The sequence below is a fragment of the Sphaeramia orbicularis genome, chromosome 14 (assembly GCF_902148855.1).
Source record: "Sphaeramia orbicularis chromosome 14, fSphaOr1.1, whole genome shotgun sequence".
Lineage (NCBI taxonomy): Eukaryota > Metazoa > Chordata > Actinopteri > Kurtiformes > Apogonidae > Sphaeramia > Sphaeramia orbicularis.
Window position 1 is genome coordinate 5,276,171 of NC_043970.1, and position 21,089 is coordinate 5,297,259.

Here is a 21,089-nt window from a genome sequence, read left to right on the forward strand (position 1 = left end):
ATATAAACATTGCATCAATCTATTGTTGCTACACAGTTGTAGCTCACTAACACATTTGTTACCACTTTATCTGATAGTGGGTGAATTCATGACTACGGTGCACATTTGCCAAATTGTAGAAGCAAACATTAATGCACATTTGATGAAGCATTTTCCTCTGACCTCTTGCCCACTAAGCTAAGCTAAATGTGGTCTGAATGTGTCTTGAATGTGTCGCTAAAACTGCAAAAAAAAAATTGTATCTCTTCAAAAGAAAAATAATGTCATACAATGTTATGTACTCAGAAAGTGAATCCACCACATTTCAGGTAGTTGCTTTTTCACACTAATTATCTACATAGGCAAACGATTTTAATCTGGAAATAACAGAAACCAAGATTCCAGGAGTTTGACTTTCTGCAGCTTGGCCTGTTTCAAACATCAAGCATCAACAGCAGCAGATTCCCCTGGTAAATGTCTTGTCATAGCACATGGTTCAGTACACTGAAGTGTCTCTCACCGCAGCAGCTGTGAACTTCATAACACAACACAACAAACACATTTTCCTACTTAAGAGCTCATATGAAACAGATTTATTGAGAATGAATCACCGTATCCGCTGAGTTGATATTTGACACTGGATCCGAGCGTGTCACTCAGAAAACGCTGAACTTTAAAGCTCATCGCAGTCAGAGCTGAAGGCAATGACAACAAACAGCAACAGCCTCCAAGTGGATGATGAACTGCTGAAATGAGAGTGTATTTGACTATTTAATGGATCATATTGTATCATATTGCACTTAACCCTTAAAGACCCAAACATCCATCAGTGACTCAAAGCATATACTAATCTAAAATGTGTAATAACTTCTGAACCTCTGAACCTATCAACATGTTGAAGTAATTCAAGTAAAATGCAGTTTGTCACCGTTTTTCATGGCCATCAGATATGACCCATTTGGACGTTCAGAGGCTCTATAGTGAACATGGAAACACTGTCATCTTCTACAACATTGACTCGCCAGTAAAACCCACTGAGTTGAATAAATGACAGTGGATGGAGACACTTGATATCTTTGCTGAAAAAGCATTTTTCTTCAGTTTTCACTGTTTTGATATAATAACCTTTGAGTTTTCATGAACATCTACATGAACAGTGAATTAAATATAGGAAAATACATGAATATACTGAAAAATTCAAAATGTAGATGATAATATTATAATAAATGGTCATAAATCACTGCATAAATTACTATTAATTAGTACTTCCACAGAAGTAGCCCTTGGTCTTTATGAGTTGAAGGATTCTCAATAGTAAATTTGTTTGGTGATATTATTGACTAAAATGTAATAGAATCTGAAATGAAATAATCAGATGTCATCTTTTACATTTAATAAAGTGTGCTTTGTATGTGTGTGTGTTGTTACTCCCTCTTTAATAACAGGAAAGATGAGTCTAAGGAGCCCATTGTGGAGGTTAGAACAGAGGAAGAACACACCCCAAACCAAGAGGGAGGGGGTCCCACTGAGCCCAACGAGACCACCCCTCTGACAGAACCAGAGTGAGTATGAAACCGCAACACCCCCACCTCCACCTGGATTTGGGGAGGAGTCCAAAACCTTTGATAAATGCAGTGAGATTCTTCAGGAACAGTGTTTTAATAATTATCATCCATCTTTGACACTTCAGGTCGGTACTGGTGCTGTGATGCCTGTAAACACTTGTACATGAGTATAATTTATCAGTCTATGAATTAAACAGTGGATTCAAACCACCGCAGAGAAGTCAATGTCATTAACAGGCTTTATATGATAATATATGTATGAGGTGTAAATCCACACCACTGGTGTGTTTGTGTTGAAGTTTTCCAAATCCAAACACCTCAGTCATGTATTGTATATCTACACATACACACTCCTGATCTAGATCCAGATATCCTCTATAGTACAAGCCCACTGGCATGAAAAGGCAAACAAATGTGAAAAGACACTAAACAGAACATTTAATATTGTGGGAAAAAAATCATATCAAGCCAAAATGTCAAGCTATTTTCTTAATTTTGTTATTTTATGTCAATAGTTTGAGTCAGCTATTTTTATTAGGTCAGGGTATAATATTTAAAGGGATCTTAGTGCACAAATGTAGAATAGTCTTCACTTATTAGTGTATAATCATTTAAATTGTTTGGATCATTGTTAACCTATAATTAGCTGTTGATATTTCTACCATGTTGTCGCACAGATATTTTCTATTTCCTGGTCTATGTCTGGTGGTCTGTAGCATTAAAAGAGGACAAATGAGGTGAAAAATAAGGTAAAAAACAGGACTAGCAGCTCTAAAAATAATGTTTAAGTAACGAAAATCTTACACAGCAACTTTTCATGGATAGATAGATAGACACTTTATTAATCTCGAGGGAAATTCAAGTATTCAACACATAGCTGGGCCTAGGTTTCTGGTGAACAGTAGGTCACTTGGATGTAAAGCAACAGATAACAAAATGGCTATACGTAGTTAAACAGACATGGTACAATGAACCGTCTGTACATTTAAGGACATGTGAGACTTAAATAAACCTGTTAAAACCTTAATATCACACGCTGATCATTTAACACTTGAAAGATTATGGTCTTATTTTACAAATTTACGTCAGTTTTTTTTTTTTTTTACATTAGTTCCCACAAATTTGACTTTATTACATCATTCTTTTCATTATTTTTTTTCTTCTCAAGAGAGAAATGGGCTTCCGACAAGTTTTTATACCACTTTAGTAACACTTTTTACTAGTGTTTTGCCTTATTATTAAAGCAGTATTTGCTTCCTAATCCTGAACACACTTCCCTCTTTCTTTAGATTTGTGTATTGTATTTTCTTTGCCCCTTCACAAGTTTTGTTGCTAACATTTTGATTGTGTAGACAAGTTTTTGTACCACTTTAGTAACACTTTTGCCACTGTTTTGCCTTATTATTAAAGGAGTATTAGTGTCCTAATCCTGAACACACTTCTTTCTTTAGATTTGTGCATTATATTTTCTTTGCCCCTTCACAAGTTTTGTTGCTAACAATTTGATTGTGTAGATTTTCTTTCTTCCACTGCAACTCAGCAGCACTTACCCTGTCTTGTTTATGCCCTGACCTGCGCTATCTCTCTACCCCTTTATTTGCCCTTTTTCTTTCTTCCCCTCACTTTTCTGGTGCCTTTATGCTTCCTGTTCTGTCCACACACCCCTCTCCCTCTCCCTGTCCCCCCACCCCCCCTCAGACCTACTGCAGCAGACCCTTCCACTGTGGTAAACTTGATCCCTTCCGCTGCCACTAACTCGGTTGCTGAGAGCTTTAGCCCGGCCCAGAGCAGTGAATGCACCACGCTACCCACCAGCGCCTCCAGCCCCACCAAAGCTACCCCTGAGAAGCTGTCCCCACAAAACAGCCTCGCTAACACCCAGCCTGATGTTGGGCCCCTGGTTGACCTGAGCGACACCCCTAAAACCCCTCCACCGTCCAACCCAACGTCCCTTGTCTCAGAGCCCATCAGCTCCTCCACTGCTAATGCTGAGGGGCCCCAGGTCCAGTGCGACCTGGTCAAAGCCCCCGAGAACATCCCGACTAAGGACTTACAAGTAGACAGCCCAACCACGGATGCGCCCAATACGACCACACCAGTCCAAAACAAGTATGAACGCCTCCATTTCCCCATCCACTCGGTCTTTTTGCCCTGCTAGCATCCCAGTGAGCACACATGCCCCTCCAGTAAAGGAAAAATCCACCCACTTAACCCTCAAAGACCCAAAAACATCTGCTGATTTAAAATGTTTAATAACTTTTGATCCACTGATCCTATCGATACAGTAAAATAATTCAGGTAAAATGCAGTTTCTCAGCTTTTCTACAACATGAGATGTCTTTTTCTGATGCAGCCATAGTCTCCGTAGTGAATATGGTAACTCCCTTATCTTCTGGAACATTGGTTCAACAATAAAACCCATGTAGTTTGACAAATGACAGTGGATATAGACGCTTGATATATTTTGCTAATGTTTTCTGTAATTTTAAAATTCAAGGGCTTCAATGTACACAACAGCTAGCTGAAGTAACATTGTACACACAAAGACCAAATCACCATTTAGATGTGCTTTAAGTGATTCAATAACATGGGTGCATATTTAGATTTTGTAGGTTTGGTCATGGCCAGTAAATTAAATATAGGAAAATACATGATTTACACAGCAAAAATGCAATAGTTAGTAATACAATATATGGTGATAAATCACTTGGTAACGGTTAAATGTAGAGGAAAATTTTTTTGGAAGTCACCAGAAAAAATACTTCAGGTTACAATAGGTTAACTCGCTCCAAATTTAATATTCAGTCCCTGGACAGTTTTGCAGCTCATTAAGGCAAACTTTCCTTAAATGCAACCAAGAATCTACTTGGAATATTGGGTTCTTACAAGGTTGTATCTTCATTCAATGCTGCTTGAAAGTTTGTGAACCTTTTGAGTAGTTTTACATTTTCTGTTATTTTACCATCATTTTCTTACTTTATCATCCCCAGTTTTTTATATGAAATGTCAGGTCCATGCACTTGTTTTTAGGGAACTGGGTAAGTATCCAGCAGATTACATGAAACATGGAATCAAAGTATGTGCAAAAGTAAGTGAACCCCAGCTGCATTGGTAAAGTCAGATAGACAAGACATAAACAAGACAATGACCCAAAGCATTCCAGCGAAACTACCACAGAATGGCTTAATAGAAAAAAGATTCACATCTGGATTAGCCCACAGTCCAAACCTCACACATGACATAGAAGGATCTGAAGTTCTGCAAGGAGGAGTGGACAAAAATCCACAAAAGCAGATGTGAAACACTGGTTAGTGGTTACAGAAGATGTTTGGTTGAAGTAATTGTTGCATAAGGAGAAGCAAAAAGCTACAAAAAGAGTTCACACACTTTTGCACAAAGCAGATTTTCTGTTTTTTAGAGATAAATTACTTTTGCTGAATAAATAATGAAAATATTGGAGAGGTCAAACTTTCAAGCATCATTCTACGAACACTTGACTTCAATGATTTATGATATATATATGGATATGAAACCTTCATCAGTTGTTGACAAGTATGTACTGATATCACTTTATCACCAGAACACGCTTCCACAGTGAGGACTGTGGCAAAACAGGCAGCAATGCAAATGTATTTAAAACAGGAAACAGAACTAATATCTACTTAAATTCTGAAAAGTAACAGGAGTTGGAGCCAAAACCATGTGTTTTTATCTTTGTTAACTTCATTTCTCTCTTATGTTCATGTATGCCAGTAATATTAACGTGGCAACACCTAGAAGCTGTACTGGTAGCAATATAAGCTTGCACTTTAAATAAATATCCTGAAACTATTGTACAGTGGCTGCATTTAATGTACCATCGGAGATGCAACGCAATGGGGGCCACTGGATATTGAGGGCACAACACTCTAATACAGTATTTGTAGACATATTTTAATACTGAATCAGATACTGAGGTTCTACAGTGTTTTTCAGTGTCATATACCAGTAGGCCAATGACAGTCAGTTAGGTCAATATAGGCTATTGCTGAAACTTGGCTGTTAGGTCAGTGCACCCCTTGTCCATGGAACTTGACATATGGCCTTGAATTAGCTTCACACAAATGGATTAAATAGCAAAATGTATATTACAAAGCAAAGCAGTAAGCCATGTGAACTGAATGAATAATATATAACATACATAGCCTAGAGGACTGCACTGTGTATCTGAAGTCCAAGCCGTCAGAAATGAGCTTAATACAGCTTTGGCTAAAAAGTAGTGATACAAAGCCAGACATAAAACACAGTTCGCACCATGTGTTACATCAAGATAAATATGTGAAGTTAACAGGAGGCAACAGTACTGGGTCATGAGCCACTACACAAAATACATAGTTAAAGGTTATTAGCCCAACAGTACTCATAGCAATACTTGTCAAAAGTAGAGTAAGGCTGTACACATTTATGTCAAAAGTCATTACAACAGTAGCGGTGGATTTTTCCCTTAAGGACGTCACATATAAGAGATGCAGATAAATGGCATGTGAGTAGTATCTATTGGGAAGCTAACAGGGTAGGTCTGTCTACATTTACCGTCCACCTCCACCTTCCATGTGTTTGTCTGCTTGATTGATGGAGTCGGCTTTTTTCTCACCATCCACCTTCTTTCTATCTTTATAACTGAATGATGAAAGATCACATGTCACATTACAAGTAACAGTGCTGACCATTTCCATACTGTGGATACATTTAACAGTTATAATCGAGCTTATATTTCCATATTATCTTTGTTGTTTAGTTAATGATTTACATTTGCAGAGAAAAGGAAACTTATTCCATAAATAACACAATGGTTCTTAGTGGTTTTGTTGCCTTCTCATTGCATTGAATGTGATGAAATCAGGCACCAGTTTAACATTGAATCATTCTATTATTTAACAGTGCACCGTTCAAACAAAAAGTGCTTTGATGGGACATTTAACCTTTTAACATCCACAGTTTTCATGGAACCCTAACTCTGAGTGTTAGGTTATCATTGAAGCGAAGGATGATTTGAGCCTAAATGTGTGGATTAGACTTCATTTGAAATGGAATGTCTAGTTTTAGTGTAAAACAAAAAGTCAATTCCAGAGATGCTCAGATGTGATCCTGAAGTTACATTGTTGAAGGATGAAACCTAAAGGACCTAAAAACATATCTATAGTAGTTTCATTCATATTAATACTAATTTCTCAACGCTTGACGCAAAAGACAGCAAAATGCCATATATATTAGGGAAGAACTGCCTCATCGTTCACATAAAAAAGCATTGATTATTTCAGCTTTAAGATGACAGTCTATTAAAGTATGGTGATGAAAACTCTGATGTGGTCCAGTGTAAAATAACCAGGTCTATAAAAGAATACAGAGTGAAGAACTTTCCTCAGAAATCCTGGGTTTCTAAAGTCAATGAAATTCCTCTCACAGAGTGACCTCATGCAGCAGCTCTCTCTTCCTCTGCATTCTTTTCCATTTTGTTCAAAGATAATGAATGCTGAAGCCAAAAGAATGCCAGCCTTGGAGTCTTCATCTGCTATCTGGTTTAATTTCTGTAGAAAAGCCTCATGTTACCAAAGCTTTAGTACTTGGGTGTCAAACTCATTTTAGTTCAGGGGCCACATACAGCACAATGTGAATTCAAGTGCGCCAGACCAGCAAAATAATAGGCATAATAACTTTTACATAACTAATTGTCCAAATTTTTCAGTTTGTTTTAGTGTGATAAAAAGTCAAATTGCATTATGAAAATATGAATTACCTCAACAACGATGTAAATCTGACATTTGTTAGGAAAAATAAGTGCCATTTCAAGAACATTATGTCTCAGCTTAGTAACACAACCTACAGCTCACAGTGAACCTATTATTTTGTTAAAATTGAACTTTTATTTTTCTTTCTTTTTTTCAATTTGTTGAGGTTATTCACATTTTATTGTGAGAATAGTCTGTAATTATTATTATTTTCATAATGCAATTTGACACCCTTAACTGTTTATGTTTTCAGTATAATTTTTCCATTTTGCAAATTAATCCTGTAGGCCAGATTGGAACCTTTGGTAGGCCGGTTTTGGCCCCAGACCATATGTTTGACATCCCTGCTTTAGTATGTGGATGCCTGCCCCTGGGAGTTTGCAGATATTCCTGACTTCTGTCAACCTGTAAGCATTATGGGAAAGCTATGGCAAAAGATGAATTACAGAGACTTACTGACAATCACTGCTGTTTTTCTCCCTCCTTCATCTCTTGCCTTGCACACCCGGATGGCCAGAGCAGGATGTCAGTGATGGAGTGGAGGGAGTTGGATGCAGGGCTCTTGTCAGCTCAACATCACCTTGATAAAACCAAAGTTGTCATTGCACTAGTTTTTCTTCTTCAGTCTTTGACGGACTGAGGCGCAGCTCTCCTGCTGATCTGTGCAGTGATTCTTCTTCAGCCTCCCCACTCTGAAATGTCTTGTCAAGCTTCTCACAGGTTTATTGGATTTCAGAGTGAAGTTTTTCTCTTTGGGACCCATCATTCTCTCCGGAATAGAAAATCTTCTTTGGACATAATTTCAAAAAAGAACTATGGAGCTCCACATATGTTGTCCTATGAGAATTCCACAGGAGTTTCCAGAGCCTGTGACTCTGAAATCCATGCAAAATATTCACATTATAGCAAGTCTAGAGGCCTCTGTTTTTGCAGTGTGTTTAGGCACTGGATTTACAGCATTTAAGACTGTCTATGAAACACATTGTCAGTGTAGATGATGTCCTTAACATCTACAAGCTTAATTCCATGAAATTTGGGATGTTGTGTAAAATCTACATGCAAATACATGGAATGAGTTGCATGATTTTCACAAACCCATATTTTAATTCCAATAGAACATATAAAACAAAGTTGGGACAGGGCCATGGTATTTTAAGAGCCACTATCTAGCATTGCTTTTTGTCTGTAAATGTCTGGGATCTGATGAGACCAGCTGGTGGAGTTCTGGGTGACAAAGGTTCTTCCATTCTTGTCTGATATGGGATTCTGCGGCTGAACAGTCCTGGGTGTTTGTTTTCTTTTTTGTTTCATGATGTTTTCAGTTGGTTAAAGGTCTGGACTGCACTGACTGACCACTGGGCACTTTTCCATTTTGCCTCAGTCCATTCTAAATGATGATTTTAACATTTGTATATAGCTAGAGCTCCAGCTTTCAATTATTTTTGTAACGGATTAATCTATCAGTTATTTTCTTCGATTCATTTAAATGATTATTTGAATATAAAAATAGTATGAAAATAGTAAAAGTTTGAAACAGACATGTCTGAAAATGACAAACAACTTGTCATTTTATATCAAAACCAGCTGAAACAACAGCCACAAAAAGTATAAAAATAAAAAGGATATATAAAAAATATCTACATAAAAATAACAACAGTAAGGTACATATAAAAATATCTATAAACAACAACAAACAAGTCAAATGATCTCTACAAATAATATGTGCAACTTAAAAAAATAAAGCCAAATATTTTTAATGTTTGTGTGAAAGCATAAAAGTTTAAAGGAGTAAGTGATGTTTCCAATGTAGAAAAGTGAGCATGTCGACATTTTCTGCCTTTTTGTCCTTGTCTTTTCTAAGCTATGCTCCAGGTTGTTTGTGTTGATCCTGTCGTGAAACACAACAGCAGAACCGATGTTTAGCAGCAGCGCAATTAAGGAAACAAAGCTTTGATTCAGGAAAATAGCAACTGAATATTTTTTTAATTCGGTTCGAGTCAATTAATCGTTTCAGCTCTATTTTCATCCTCGTCTCTTGTGCACAGAGATTTCTCCAGATTCTTGACACTGATGAGACATTCAACGTCTTTGCAATTTTACACTGGGGATCATTAATCTGCAATGAAGTGTAGAAACACTTTGTGTTAAGTGAGTGTTGAACCTCTGTTGATGTTCTTTTTATACCCAGTCATGTTCATGATTTGTTAGATTAGATTAGATTCAACTTCATTATCATTACACATGTACAAGTACAAGGCAACAAAATGCAGTTTAGCATTTAACCAGAAGTGCAATCAGTAGACAGTATGTACATAAATATAGGATAGATTTTTGGGATGCCATAAATATACAATATGGATTATTATATATAGATTAATGAACATTAAAATATACCGTATTAAAGTCCAATGAACATGTTAATAGACATCATTGCTAAATATTCCTCCCGCAGGTTCTCACCCCTTTACTTTTTCAGCCTTTCGTTGACCCCATCCCAACTTTTTGGAGACATATGCCTGCCATTAAGATCAAAATGACCCTATTTTCCCTTAAGATTTGGGGTTATGAGGTGTGCAAATAATTGCATTATGTTTATTTATATATTACGCAATGTAACATCAGAAGAAGATGAATTTGAAGAGTAAAAAATTCCAAAAGTGAGCGTATCAGACAAATGTGTATGAGTCAGGAACACGAAATATGGGACATTGAATGTTTAAATAGACCACTCACCTTCTTGCCTACATCAAACATTTTTCTCAGATCAACCTCATTAGTGAGTAGCTGGTTACCTCCGCCAAGGAGGTTATGTTTTTGCCAGGGTTTGTTTGTTTGTTTGTCTGTCCGTTAGTGTGCAACATAACTCAAAAAGTTATGGACAGATTTGGATGAAATTTTCAGAGTTTGTTGGAAATGGGATAGGGAAGAAATGATTAAATTTTGGTGGTGATCGGGGGTGGGGGGGCCCCCGGGGGGGGCCACTGATCAGCCTTGGCGGAGGTCTGTGCTCTCCGAGTGCTTCTAGTTAAATATTTAATCATGAGTAGAGCCAGATCCTGTCCAAATCAGAGCTGTGAGCTTGTGAGTAAATATTGCCCTTGAATTCACCAGGTGTACAGGTATTGTTGATGTCTGTAGAGGAAATGAAAAAGTGTCAAAGGACAACAATTATTTCAGGTTTAAATATCCCTTGACAGTGTAAGAGCACTGACAGAGCTAAACATTTACAGAGAGCAGTCACTGATGTGTATATAGTCCTATAAATGGAACGCTCAGGGCTCACAGTACATTAGTTTGAAGTATTATTCACTTTTAGGTAAGTGAAGTAGTGTTCACTGAGGTGAGAGTGGTGTAATTTTAGAGCTGCGTGAAAGAGTGAGTCATAGGAAGATGAGGCTGACTCCCGTCTGATCCTTTACTCTCATTTGATGCATTAGATTGAATAAGACCTGACACATTCAGTATTCTGTGATTTTGCCTTGTCTGATTGCACTGAGCATTTGAAGATATCTGCACTTCCAGAGGTGGATTATAGGGTAGAGACTGTTTAGCCACTTTGAGATAAAGTCCATCTGCAAGAGTGTAAAGTAGAGATGTGTTTTGGTTAGACAATATGGATGTTGTCTGATATCTCCTGAATGTAACCATTATGATTTTGTCCTTGACTTTTTTACAATTTTCATATATGACATTACATCTATTGTGACACTTCACTTTTAGTTGCTTGAGTAGGGACTTTTTTGTGTCAATTTGTTGTAAATTAGCGGTTATAAATCATTGGTTCATTAGACTGGGTGCATTTACTCTCAAAACCTCTTGAAATTCACCAGAAAATTTTCCACACATTTTAGTGTACATTATCATCATTTTTAAGGTTAATTTGGTTTAGATGCTAGAAGACATTTCCTTGTCTTCTGATGTAAAATGTTGGCCTTACAGCTCTTCTGTTGTGACCCTAACCCTCAGACTTTCCTTACTATAACTGAAGAAACAGCACAGGGTCTGGGTTACATTTGAACCGAATAATCACCTCAAATTGATTTCAAAAATGATTTGATTACAATTTTTCCTGAATTGAAGATTAACTTCCTTAATTTTGCTAAACATTGGTTCCACTGTTGTGTTTCACATGGATGCTTATGGTGATGCCTATGACGCCAGGATCAACACAAAGATGTTTGTTAGTTCCATCTTAAGTTGTTAGTAAGTAGGATCCAAATGTGTCGAAGACTGCAGTGAACGAATTGTTTGTAGATGTCATTTGACTGTTTTGTTATTTACATCTATAGATATTTTTATATATACTTTTATACTGTTGTTGATGTTGTTATTTCTATATAGATGTTTTTTATATACCCTTTTCCTTTTTTGTCAATTCAAATAATCATTTTATCAAATTGAATCAGAGAAAATAATCAATAGATTTATCGATTACAAAAATAATAGCTGCAGCTCTAGTTACATTTGACCATATTAAACACTTCTGACAGATTTTTTATTTTTATTTTTTTTCACTGAACCCAAACTCTAATTGAGGGTTAGGATTAGGGCTAGAGTTACAACACAACACAAGTGTAAACTACATCAGTCTAAGCATAGCTGAAATGTAAGCCTCAGTAGGGATCATCTGGGACCTGGGGGATGTTAAAAGGCCTGATTAATCATAAAATGTACGACTATATCTTACATCTCTTTGTGTCAATAAGGTGCTGCTAACTGCTTGGTTGATAAATGTTGAGATGACGCAATGCTAAAGTAGGCTGAGGTAGATTTATTGGCTACTCAGCATTGTGTTGGCATGAAAAGCTTTCATTATAAATGCCAATGACAGGGTGTCCCCAAATCTCCCAGATGGATGGAATACATTGTCCACTGAGGATGCAGCCTTTTCTTTTTGGACTTTTTTCAGCAGTGTCACCTTTAGGCTAAAACCCTCACGCTCTTATATGATGTGTCAGCAGGAAGGTTAATGCTTCAGCAGTTTTCCAGGCAGCGACACTTTGGACACAATAAGGAATTTCTGCGTCACTATAGCTCACAACAGCCAAATATAACATACTGCGCCAATTCTTTATTTGTCCAAAGCCACAGCACAACCAATGCATTTCAATGCAGCAAAGTATGCTAACAACTACGAATAGTCGATGTAAGTGCAGCGCGGCTTTAAAGTCTGTTTCCATTGTGTCATGGCTCAGTCCAGACGGCGTGTAATCCTCTTGTGTATTATAGTGTGTGTTGTAGGTTGTGCCTCAGTCTTTCATGCCTCCATGCATTGTGCTCTACTGTACCAGCTCTGTCTCATTCCACATTAGCATTCTTTGTTCCTTGAAAATAGCTGTGACATCCATGTACTCTTATTTGATGTCTGGCTAGGATAGTGAGCTTGATCCCATTATGTGTGAAATGCATTCAGTTCCAGGAAGGAAAACAAATTCCCTCAAAGCATCTTGCATGTTTTTCCCCCAGTTTTTCCCCTGCCTCTTTTCTTTGAAAACTGACACAAAAGGCAGCTCAGAGCAGACTATTTAACTGTGTGAGAGACTTAGTGATTTGCTGTTAACAGAATCTTTCTTCTCTTTTTTTCTCTCTCTCTCTCTCGCCCTGTTTCTGGTTTGCATAGCGGGAAGACCGTGAAGGACGAAAACACCAAAAATGAAACAGAGGTGAACAACGCTACAACCGAGGTGAAGACAGTTCCCAGTGAGGCTCCCCAGATGAACGGCAATGAAAGCAAAGCGTAATTTGCCCCGAGATCAGCAGGAAGAAAGAAGGGGATGGCCGGGTGTGGGGTTTCCTTGGGTTTTAAATGTGGGTGGGGTGGGGGGTGGGGTCACTGTCACTGAAACCTTGAACCAATGTCGCACACAACGACATTCCATCAGAGAAAAATGACAAAAAGCAACAGAAAATTAAAAAAAAAAAAAAAAAGAAGAAATCATGGGTCTCCAGTGTCTTCTGACTAGGAAATTGTAATGAGTTCATGCACATGCCTTAGTTCCTTCTATTCTTTTATTTGTCACAGAAAATGGAAATTTCATTCTTAGAATCCACCAGTTTGCTTGTATGTAATGTTAAACGGATCACCACAGAACAGAATCGAAATGATTATCCTCTAGATCACTATGGACTGTAGCTTTACTGCCTTAATCCTGTACACATGTAAGACTGGGACATTACCAACACTACTATTCTTTATGCAGTATGATCATTGTTGTGGTAATGGATTATTGATTTATTTTCCTTTGTCAATATTGTGTTGTGTTAAAATAATGTGTGGATGTTATTGCCTATTTAGCTTTGTTTGAATGTGTTATTTTCAAGGCTAGAGTTTAGAACGATAGCATGCTTGTTTTTTGCAATGTATTTCTGTACATGTTGCTGTCCTTGTCTATAGATAGATTTTTTTTTTCTTTGTAAAGGTTTCCACCATCTTCTGGTCCAGAAATGGTTTTGCTGAATTAAGCAACAAGAAACTGAATAAGACACCCCAAGAAGAACATTTAATATGCTGTAAAAGTTGAACTTCTGGTAGTTCAATGCTGTCTCCTAAAAATTATGCTCATTTACACTATTTTTTATTTTTTCAAAATGATTTGGAGGAAATATGAATGCATGGTTTGCAGGGATTATGTTCACTGACAATGTTTCCAGTCATTGTCAATGAACATCTCGCTATTATAGTGGCTAAACAGAGTAGGAATGCAATTGTTGGCAATAGCATGCGGGGGAATTGAGCAAAATCTGTGCAAAAAATATTTATGTTTGTTTACTTTTTTTTCTGATTCCATGTTTGTGTTGCTCTATTTCAAAATATTAACTGTGTGGAATTTTTGTGTGTATGAACAGAATTTAAAGGAGACAGAGGAAGATGGGTGATGGTTAGGGGTTGGGGTCCAGGTAAAATGAGCATATAAAGCTGTGTCGAGCTGTCAGGATCATCAAACTTCCAAACCCATAAACATCCAGTATATGGTAGAAACAAGTGATCTGGTTTTAGTAACACACAAGCCATCATGCACTCGTCCAGAGTTAATTATTCTCAGTTGGATTTCATCAAGTTGAAAAACTTGACAAAATATACCAGGTGCACTCAGATCACTCCTCAATGTATCCTAAATACTGGACAAAAACAACTGAGTTACAGTATGTAAAGTCAGTTAGAAGTTGCTGATACATTTGCAAGTTGTCATTCATATTTTCGGTGTAAATGTTGAAATTCCTAAACCCAGTGACACTGAGCCAAACAGTTTATATGCAGCTCCATTTTCTGTCCAAACAGTACCACTACTTCTGGACTCAGTGTGGACCAAACATTGAGATTTCGTGAACCTTTTATTCATCATCTCACTGACCATGTTTCACGGAGGTGGCCCCAGACACAGCTAATATGTTTGTTGCTCTTATACTGTCATTGGATTTTCTTTTGATTTGAAGAACGAACCTTTATGTCTTTGTCTCTCACGTACTGTACAAACCACCACTTTTTCTTGAGGTCTCCTTTAAGCACTTCGGACCACTTCTTTACCTGGTCATTTGGGTGTGAACATAGACTGAGGGAGGCTACATGCATTCTGTCACAACAATGTACTACAGGTCAGTAAGTTAGATGCCTTGTGGTTAACCATCTATACTCTCTGCTTCATTGTCCTTGTTCCCCTTAATTTTCACTACTTGTTAGTGAATGTCCTGAAAGCTTAGCTGGCTTTGAGTAACCAAACGGCCTTGATCCCCTTCAGCCGCTGGTGTCAGTCAACCACAGACGATGTTAATGTGGATTTGTGACACTAATGTTTCCAACATTGTGCACTCACAGTGTGTCACTGTATGTCAGAAATGTAGTCATGGTTGGCAGACAGTGGTCCTTGGTGAATATGTGCACACTAAGTTCTAAGTAGTATCTTATGTAGTAGCACTTCAGTACTTTAGCTGCTTTAGGGTTAATTGGTTGTTAACTGCAAACATTCAGGACTTAATCTAGCAGCTATTTTCAAGCAAAGAAACATGAGTTGAAAGTAGTCTTTGCATGTGGTCCGACCACAGTATTTATGGTCTCTACCAAATTTAACTCAATTGTTATGCATTCATGATGCTGTAGGACTCTACACTCATCCTCTTCCTGTCTACAACTGTGTGGCCAAACAGTTGAAATTCAGATTTACTGTTTATTAAAAATTTTAAGTCATGTTCCTGATGCCACACCAATCCCACTTTTGCTCTTGCGTTGTATTTGTCCTCAAGGTGCACAGAGCGGAGACTGTAATAGCTGCTAAAGCAGGCCGTTTGCATTCACTTGAGGCTAAGATCAATTTCCTTGCGTTTGTTGACTGAAGCCTGGACTGAGGCAGGTATCTCTGGACTTCAAACCTTAAAACCTCAACAACAGAAACCTGAGGAGGTTCAAAGGATCTGGTTATTTTGAGCAACATCTGGGATCATATTTACCAGTTTAATTAAACTATCTCAGTTTGGTAGAACCATCTTTTCTTTCCTAAGCCCTATTCACATGGGACTAGTACTACCTGTGAACCCCTGGTCATTTCTAATTATAATTGGGCAGATTGTCTTTGATCTTAATCCTGTGCAAATCATCTACATTTATAATTTGTAAAATACCCTATTTATGCAAATACAGAGATCCTGTGATAATGGTAGTCCCATGCAAACCAACATATCTGTGATTTGGTGGTATTTGCAATGAATTTGCATTCAGCGGACATTTATTCAATCTATTTCTTGGTCGAGGATTATGGCAGCTGCATTGGTGATCATAAATGAAAGTTTTAAAATAGCCACGATATAACATATTCAGTGAAAGAGCACATTTAAATCCTTCAAAAGAGCAACACCTCAGAGATGGATAAGATGGATACCATGCATCGCAACTTCAGTAAGGAACATTTTTCTGTCCGTCAGCAGGTATCAGTACATGCTGAGCCCTAACGTTCAAGCAGGGAATAATGTCAGTAAATTTAAGTAAAAAAACAGACCTTGCTGATTCCGCGTGAATGCACCAGATGTCCGCATTTTATACTTGTCCTATGAAAATATCTCTTTACTCATTACCCACTTTTGAATTCTTTACTCTTTATGGACTTTATCTTGATGAGGACTTGGGTTTGGTTATGTAGTTCATTATAGGAAAGGTTTAAGCATGTGTCTATGTTGTAATCCTCATTAGATCCTGTGTAAGATTAGCGTAGCCAACACTTTCAACTACCAAAAGTCCTTCAAAATAAAGAAATAAAACCCTAAGCTGTCACAGGTCCCAAAGATTCCTCTAGAATACTGTTGCACTTCTTAACATCACCACGTCTAGAGTTACGTTTGAGCTGTGTATGAACTGATTTAGTTTAGGCTGTGTGTTAGCCACATGTTAAATGCAGAAACTCTCAAAGAAAGTCTAATACACATATGTTTGTCCTTTCGGTACTTCTGTGTAGTCCTAACCCTAAAAAGGGAAAAAGGTGGCTGATGACAGGTTGAAACTGTTAGGTATTTGTCTGTAGCTGAATGTACTCACACAGCCTTTCCGTGGGCTTTGACTCCCACAAACCTGAATGCAGAACAAATGTGGCCTCATAAAACCTGAACAGGAAGGCAGTTGGTCTGTTGTGTTTAAAGGTTCTGTTTGGATGCATATACATGGTTCTACAATGATAATGATAAGAAGCCATAATACTCTGCTGTGGATTTGGAAGTTCAAAGTCTTAAAAATATTTGTGTACAGTGTTTCTCCTTCTTTAGACTGCAAGTTAGTACACTGTGAATGTGTGAATCCATTGTGTCCTTTGTCATGTAGTTGAGAGATTAGTCTGATTGTGAAAACACGTAGCTGACAGAACACAAGGGAATTCTCAGTGGCAACATAGAAATCTGACAGCAGCAAACTGGAAAGACACAGTGCCTTTGAAAAAGAAAACGGTGGCATGCATTCCATTCCTCTCAGTGTCTTTGCATTAAAGGTTTCACATCTCCATTTTTCTGCCCATGTGCTTTTTCATTTCATACATGTAACATTTCTCAAGCAGTTCTTTGTTCACATACTGAAAACGAATGTGACGTACAATATACATTTTTCTTGTTAGATGAGGATTCTAGAAGATTACAGCTTGGACCTGTAATTGTAAGTATGACAACACTAAAAGGTCAAAAGATTATAAAAGACAGGTAAAAATAGCACAATATAGGAAGGGTTTAAGCATTACCTACTACCGTTTATAGATACTCATTAGATCCTGTGTAAAATTAGTGCATTACCAAAGATTACAAAAAAAACTAATAAAAATAGAACAGTACAGAAATAGAACTACCATTATTGTAAGTTTGACAACACTGAAATGTAAAAAATTAGTAAAAAAAAAAAAAAACTTTTAAAAATGCTTCTATTGGACCAAAAATATTTCCAGGAGAACTAGTTTACACATAACAGAGGATCCAAATAACGGGAAAGAGACTAGATTGACCTCGGAAAGAATGTGGAGACTTAATGACTTAATGGTTTGATATATGTAAAATCTCCATATCATGATAAATGATAATAAACACAGTAATAGACCCAAAAGTAAAAATGACTAAATCTACATAAAAAAGACCTCAAATGGTAATACACCAGAATTATCTCCTAAAAGAGCCGACTGGTCATCAACACTCCTCATCCTCACTGACACAACATGAAAATAAGACCTAAGTAGACACTTTCTTAGGTCCCATACTCTCAAAATGTTTTAAGTGTGCATGTAAAAACAATTATTATATATTGATTTCAATATTTTAAGAGTTTTAACTTTATGTATTAATATTTTTTCAAGTGTTGTGTAAGTTGTAAGAAGTGTCATAAGTGAATAACACTATGTTTGTTTTTTTTTGCCTCCCTCCAAAAAAGCACAAAGATGGGACCAGTATCTGTACAAGTTTATTAGAAAACTTTCAACCCTTGTCACGACTCAAGGAATTTCTTTGTGACAGACATCGAGTGAAGCAGTTCATTGTTCAATTTCCTCAAAAATGCATCAATGACACAGATGAATCCGCCAAAACTGAATCAAGATTCAGTCAGAGTAAAGATACCATCAGTGTTTTCATCTGCATGAGAAGGAGGGAGAAAAAATGTGTTTTTTGTTGTTATTTTCTGGGGCTTGGAAACAATGTGCCAATGTTTCTCTGTAAAAATCATCAAACAGTTCACAACTGCTTGATATTCAGTCAGATGGGAAACCACTCCACTCCACTGCAGCTGTAAAACCTACAGTAGGTCAAACTCTGGCAGGATGACAGGATCCACTGTCCGTCTGACATCGGTGTAAATACTGAGGAAAAGCAGGACAACTTTGCATTCTGCCAGAAATTATGTGTTCAATAAATGAAAAGAAAAAGTACCAAGCTGTTATGTTCTTTCTCAAGGGCTACACAGGTATTTGTTTCTACACATGTTGTTTTACGTGTGGGTGGTAAGAACTGGTCTCTAACAGCGGAACTACACAACTACTGTACACACATTTCTTTTTGTTTTTGTCCACATCTCACAACATAGATCTGCAACTACTGACTCTACATCAGCGTCACAGTGGGAGGGCTCAGGACCATTTTAAAACACTGCTGTGATGAGCTATTTTGCAGATATATTTGTTGATTTTTGTTTGTATTATTGTAAGTATTGACATGTTTCATCACAAGTCATATAATCCCATTCACAGCTTGTGTAGTACTTAAAGGTTCAGTATGTAAGGAGTGTGCTTGTTCATGTCCATGTCATGTTTTGTGCTCAGAGTTGGTTGTTTTCTTGACATTAGGTGTAACTCCAGCACAGAGAAAATCGGTAATGGGAATGTCAAGACCATTGTACTTGTCCTCTTCGAAATATCTTGAATGGTGAACCTTTTACTTAAATAGCTTTTAAATGGACACCGACACTAATGCTTTTGATGGTGTGTTTACATGAAGTGTGTGGTTTTGGTTTGGACAGCTAATGACCCGTTGTTGTTTGCCTACATCCATGAAAAGCCTGTCCACTGATTCATATGTAGATTCATAATCTGCGTAAAAATCCACAATGTTTGCTCTAAAGTCTTTCCTTTCCTTTCAACTGGACAAAAAAAACATGTCAATACCACAATTTTGTTTTTTAATCTGATTTTCCATAGGTGCATAAAATGCTCCATATACTGTACAGAATCAAAACCAAGTGTGAAGGTGAATCCATGGATGCATGTTGTGCCTCATATTAGCCACTAGAGGGGAGCGTATACACATCTAAACGCAGACCAATACAGGAATGAAGACCAGCACTATGACACAGATACAGTACAATACAACAGTAACGTCATTCATTTCATTATTTCTCTCATCCTACCTGGGGCAGTCTGTCACACCTGTAGCTGTATTTTTTTTTTTTTTTTTTTTTTTTTTTAAGTTTGTTTTTGATCATATGTGTCACTACATGTACATAGTGTCCACACTGATATGAGGCTTCCATCTGAACATACCTCCTCTGTTACAAACTGAATGGATGAACACACTGCATTCAGGCAAAAACCACAAAACTCAAAGCGTGAGAATCTTCCAACTTTTCTTTTTTTTTTAATAATAAGTAACTGTCTAAATACTATGTGAAAGGCTCTACAACATACACTATAATGTTTATTCCATGTGGTTGTGACTGGGGACAGCACTTGGCTGGGCCCACACAAAACAAATTTGTTGTTTCAAGGAAAGCAGGAGATGTGTAGTTTCACAAATGAATCATCTATTTAAACATAGTGGAATTGAGATGGTAGGGATACCTGAGAGATAAAGAAACAACAGTTAAAAACTTTTATTTTGACAATTCTCAGTTCAGAGTTAAAAGGATTTCTTTAAAATAGATGCAATATAAAATGAGTTAAAATGAAGGCTTGGCAGGATATTTACTGCAGGGAGATTCTATCGCTGACCTTAGCTATACACCAACATGTGGGGAAAAAAAAAAAATACACTGCAAAAATCAAAATGTATTTTCAAGTCAATCAAGTGTATTTTTCCTCATTTCTAGTCAAAATATCTCATCACACTTAAAATCAGACATAATCACCCAAAGAATAACTTTTCAGTGAGATATATGACCTTATTTTTAGACAATATCTTGAAAATCTTGTTTCAAGAAATCTTAACAAGATAATTTTCACTTGTTCCACTGGTAGATTTTTTTGCTTGAATTAAGCAAAAAATAAATAAATAAATAAAATCTTGCACTAAGCGAGAAAAAAATTCTCTCCTATTTTAATCACATTTCATATTATTGACATTTATTTTACAGTGACAACGTGTGACCCAATAAAAACTCCACGATCCATCAGGGACCAAACCCTAAAAAACCCTGAAAAAAGACACATTTAGAGTGATATTACAGTCCTGTGAATTCTGATATTGCTGTTCAGAAAGAGGTTGATTTAAAAATGATTTCGCTTTTATTGAAAGTCATCTATTCAGTCCTAAGTCTCCCTAAAAACTTTGTGCAAAGTTGATGAATGAGGCGGTGCCTTCCACCCTGTTAATATGACAATGGAAAAAAGAAACAACCACATAGTCATAGTAATTACAGTCAGTGCTTCATCAACTCATGTCATTCAGAATTTGCCTCCCCATTTTTATGTTTCCTTTTTTTCCTCCTCCTGCCCTCAACAGTTTTTCACCTTGGAATGTTTCTTAAGTTAAGATGCTTTATGAATAAATGTATCTTCACAAATCTATTTTCAACTCCAGGAGGAAGCATCAAAATTCTAATTTTTTTGTTATTCGTAGA

General features: G+C 37.0%; 1 protein-coding gene across 18 annotated transcripts in view; it reads left to right on the forward strand.

Moving 5' to 3' along the window:
- Positions 1-17,288, forward strand: part of ncam1a (neural cell adhesion molecule 1a) — a 444,821-nt gene extending 427,533 nt beyond the window's left edge. For 15 of the 18 annotated variants that reach the window (XM_030154150.1, XM_030154151.1, XM_030154154.1 and 12 more), the window contains 3 exons: positions 1,425-1,541; positions 3,243-3,653; positions 12,933-17,288. In XM_030154150.1, coding sequence (XP_030010010.1) covers positions 1,425-1,541; positions 3,243-3,653; positions 12,933-13,053 — 649 coding nt within the window. In that variant the 3' untranslated portion in view covers positions 13,054-17,288. The remainder of the gene's footprint in view (positions 1-1,424; positions 1,542-3,242; positions 3,654-12,932) is intronic. The other 3 variants (XM_030154165.1, XM_030154166.1, XM_030154167.1) reach the window with 1 other exon arrangement.
- Positions 17,289-21,089: the final 3,801 nt, after the last annotated feature.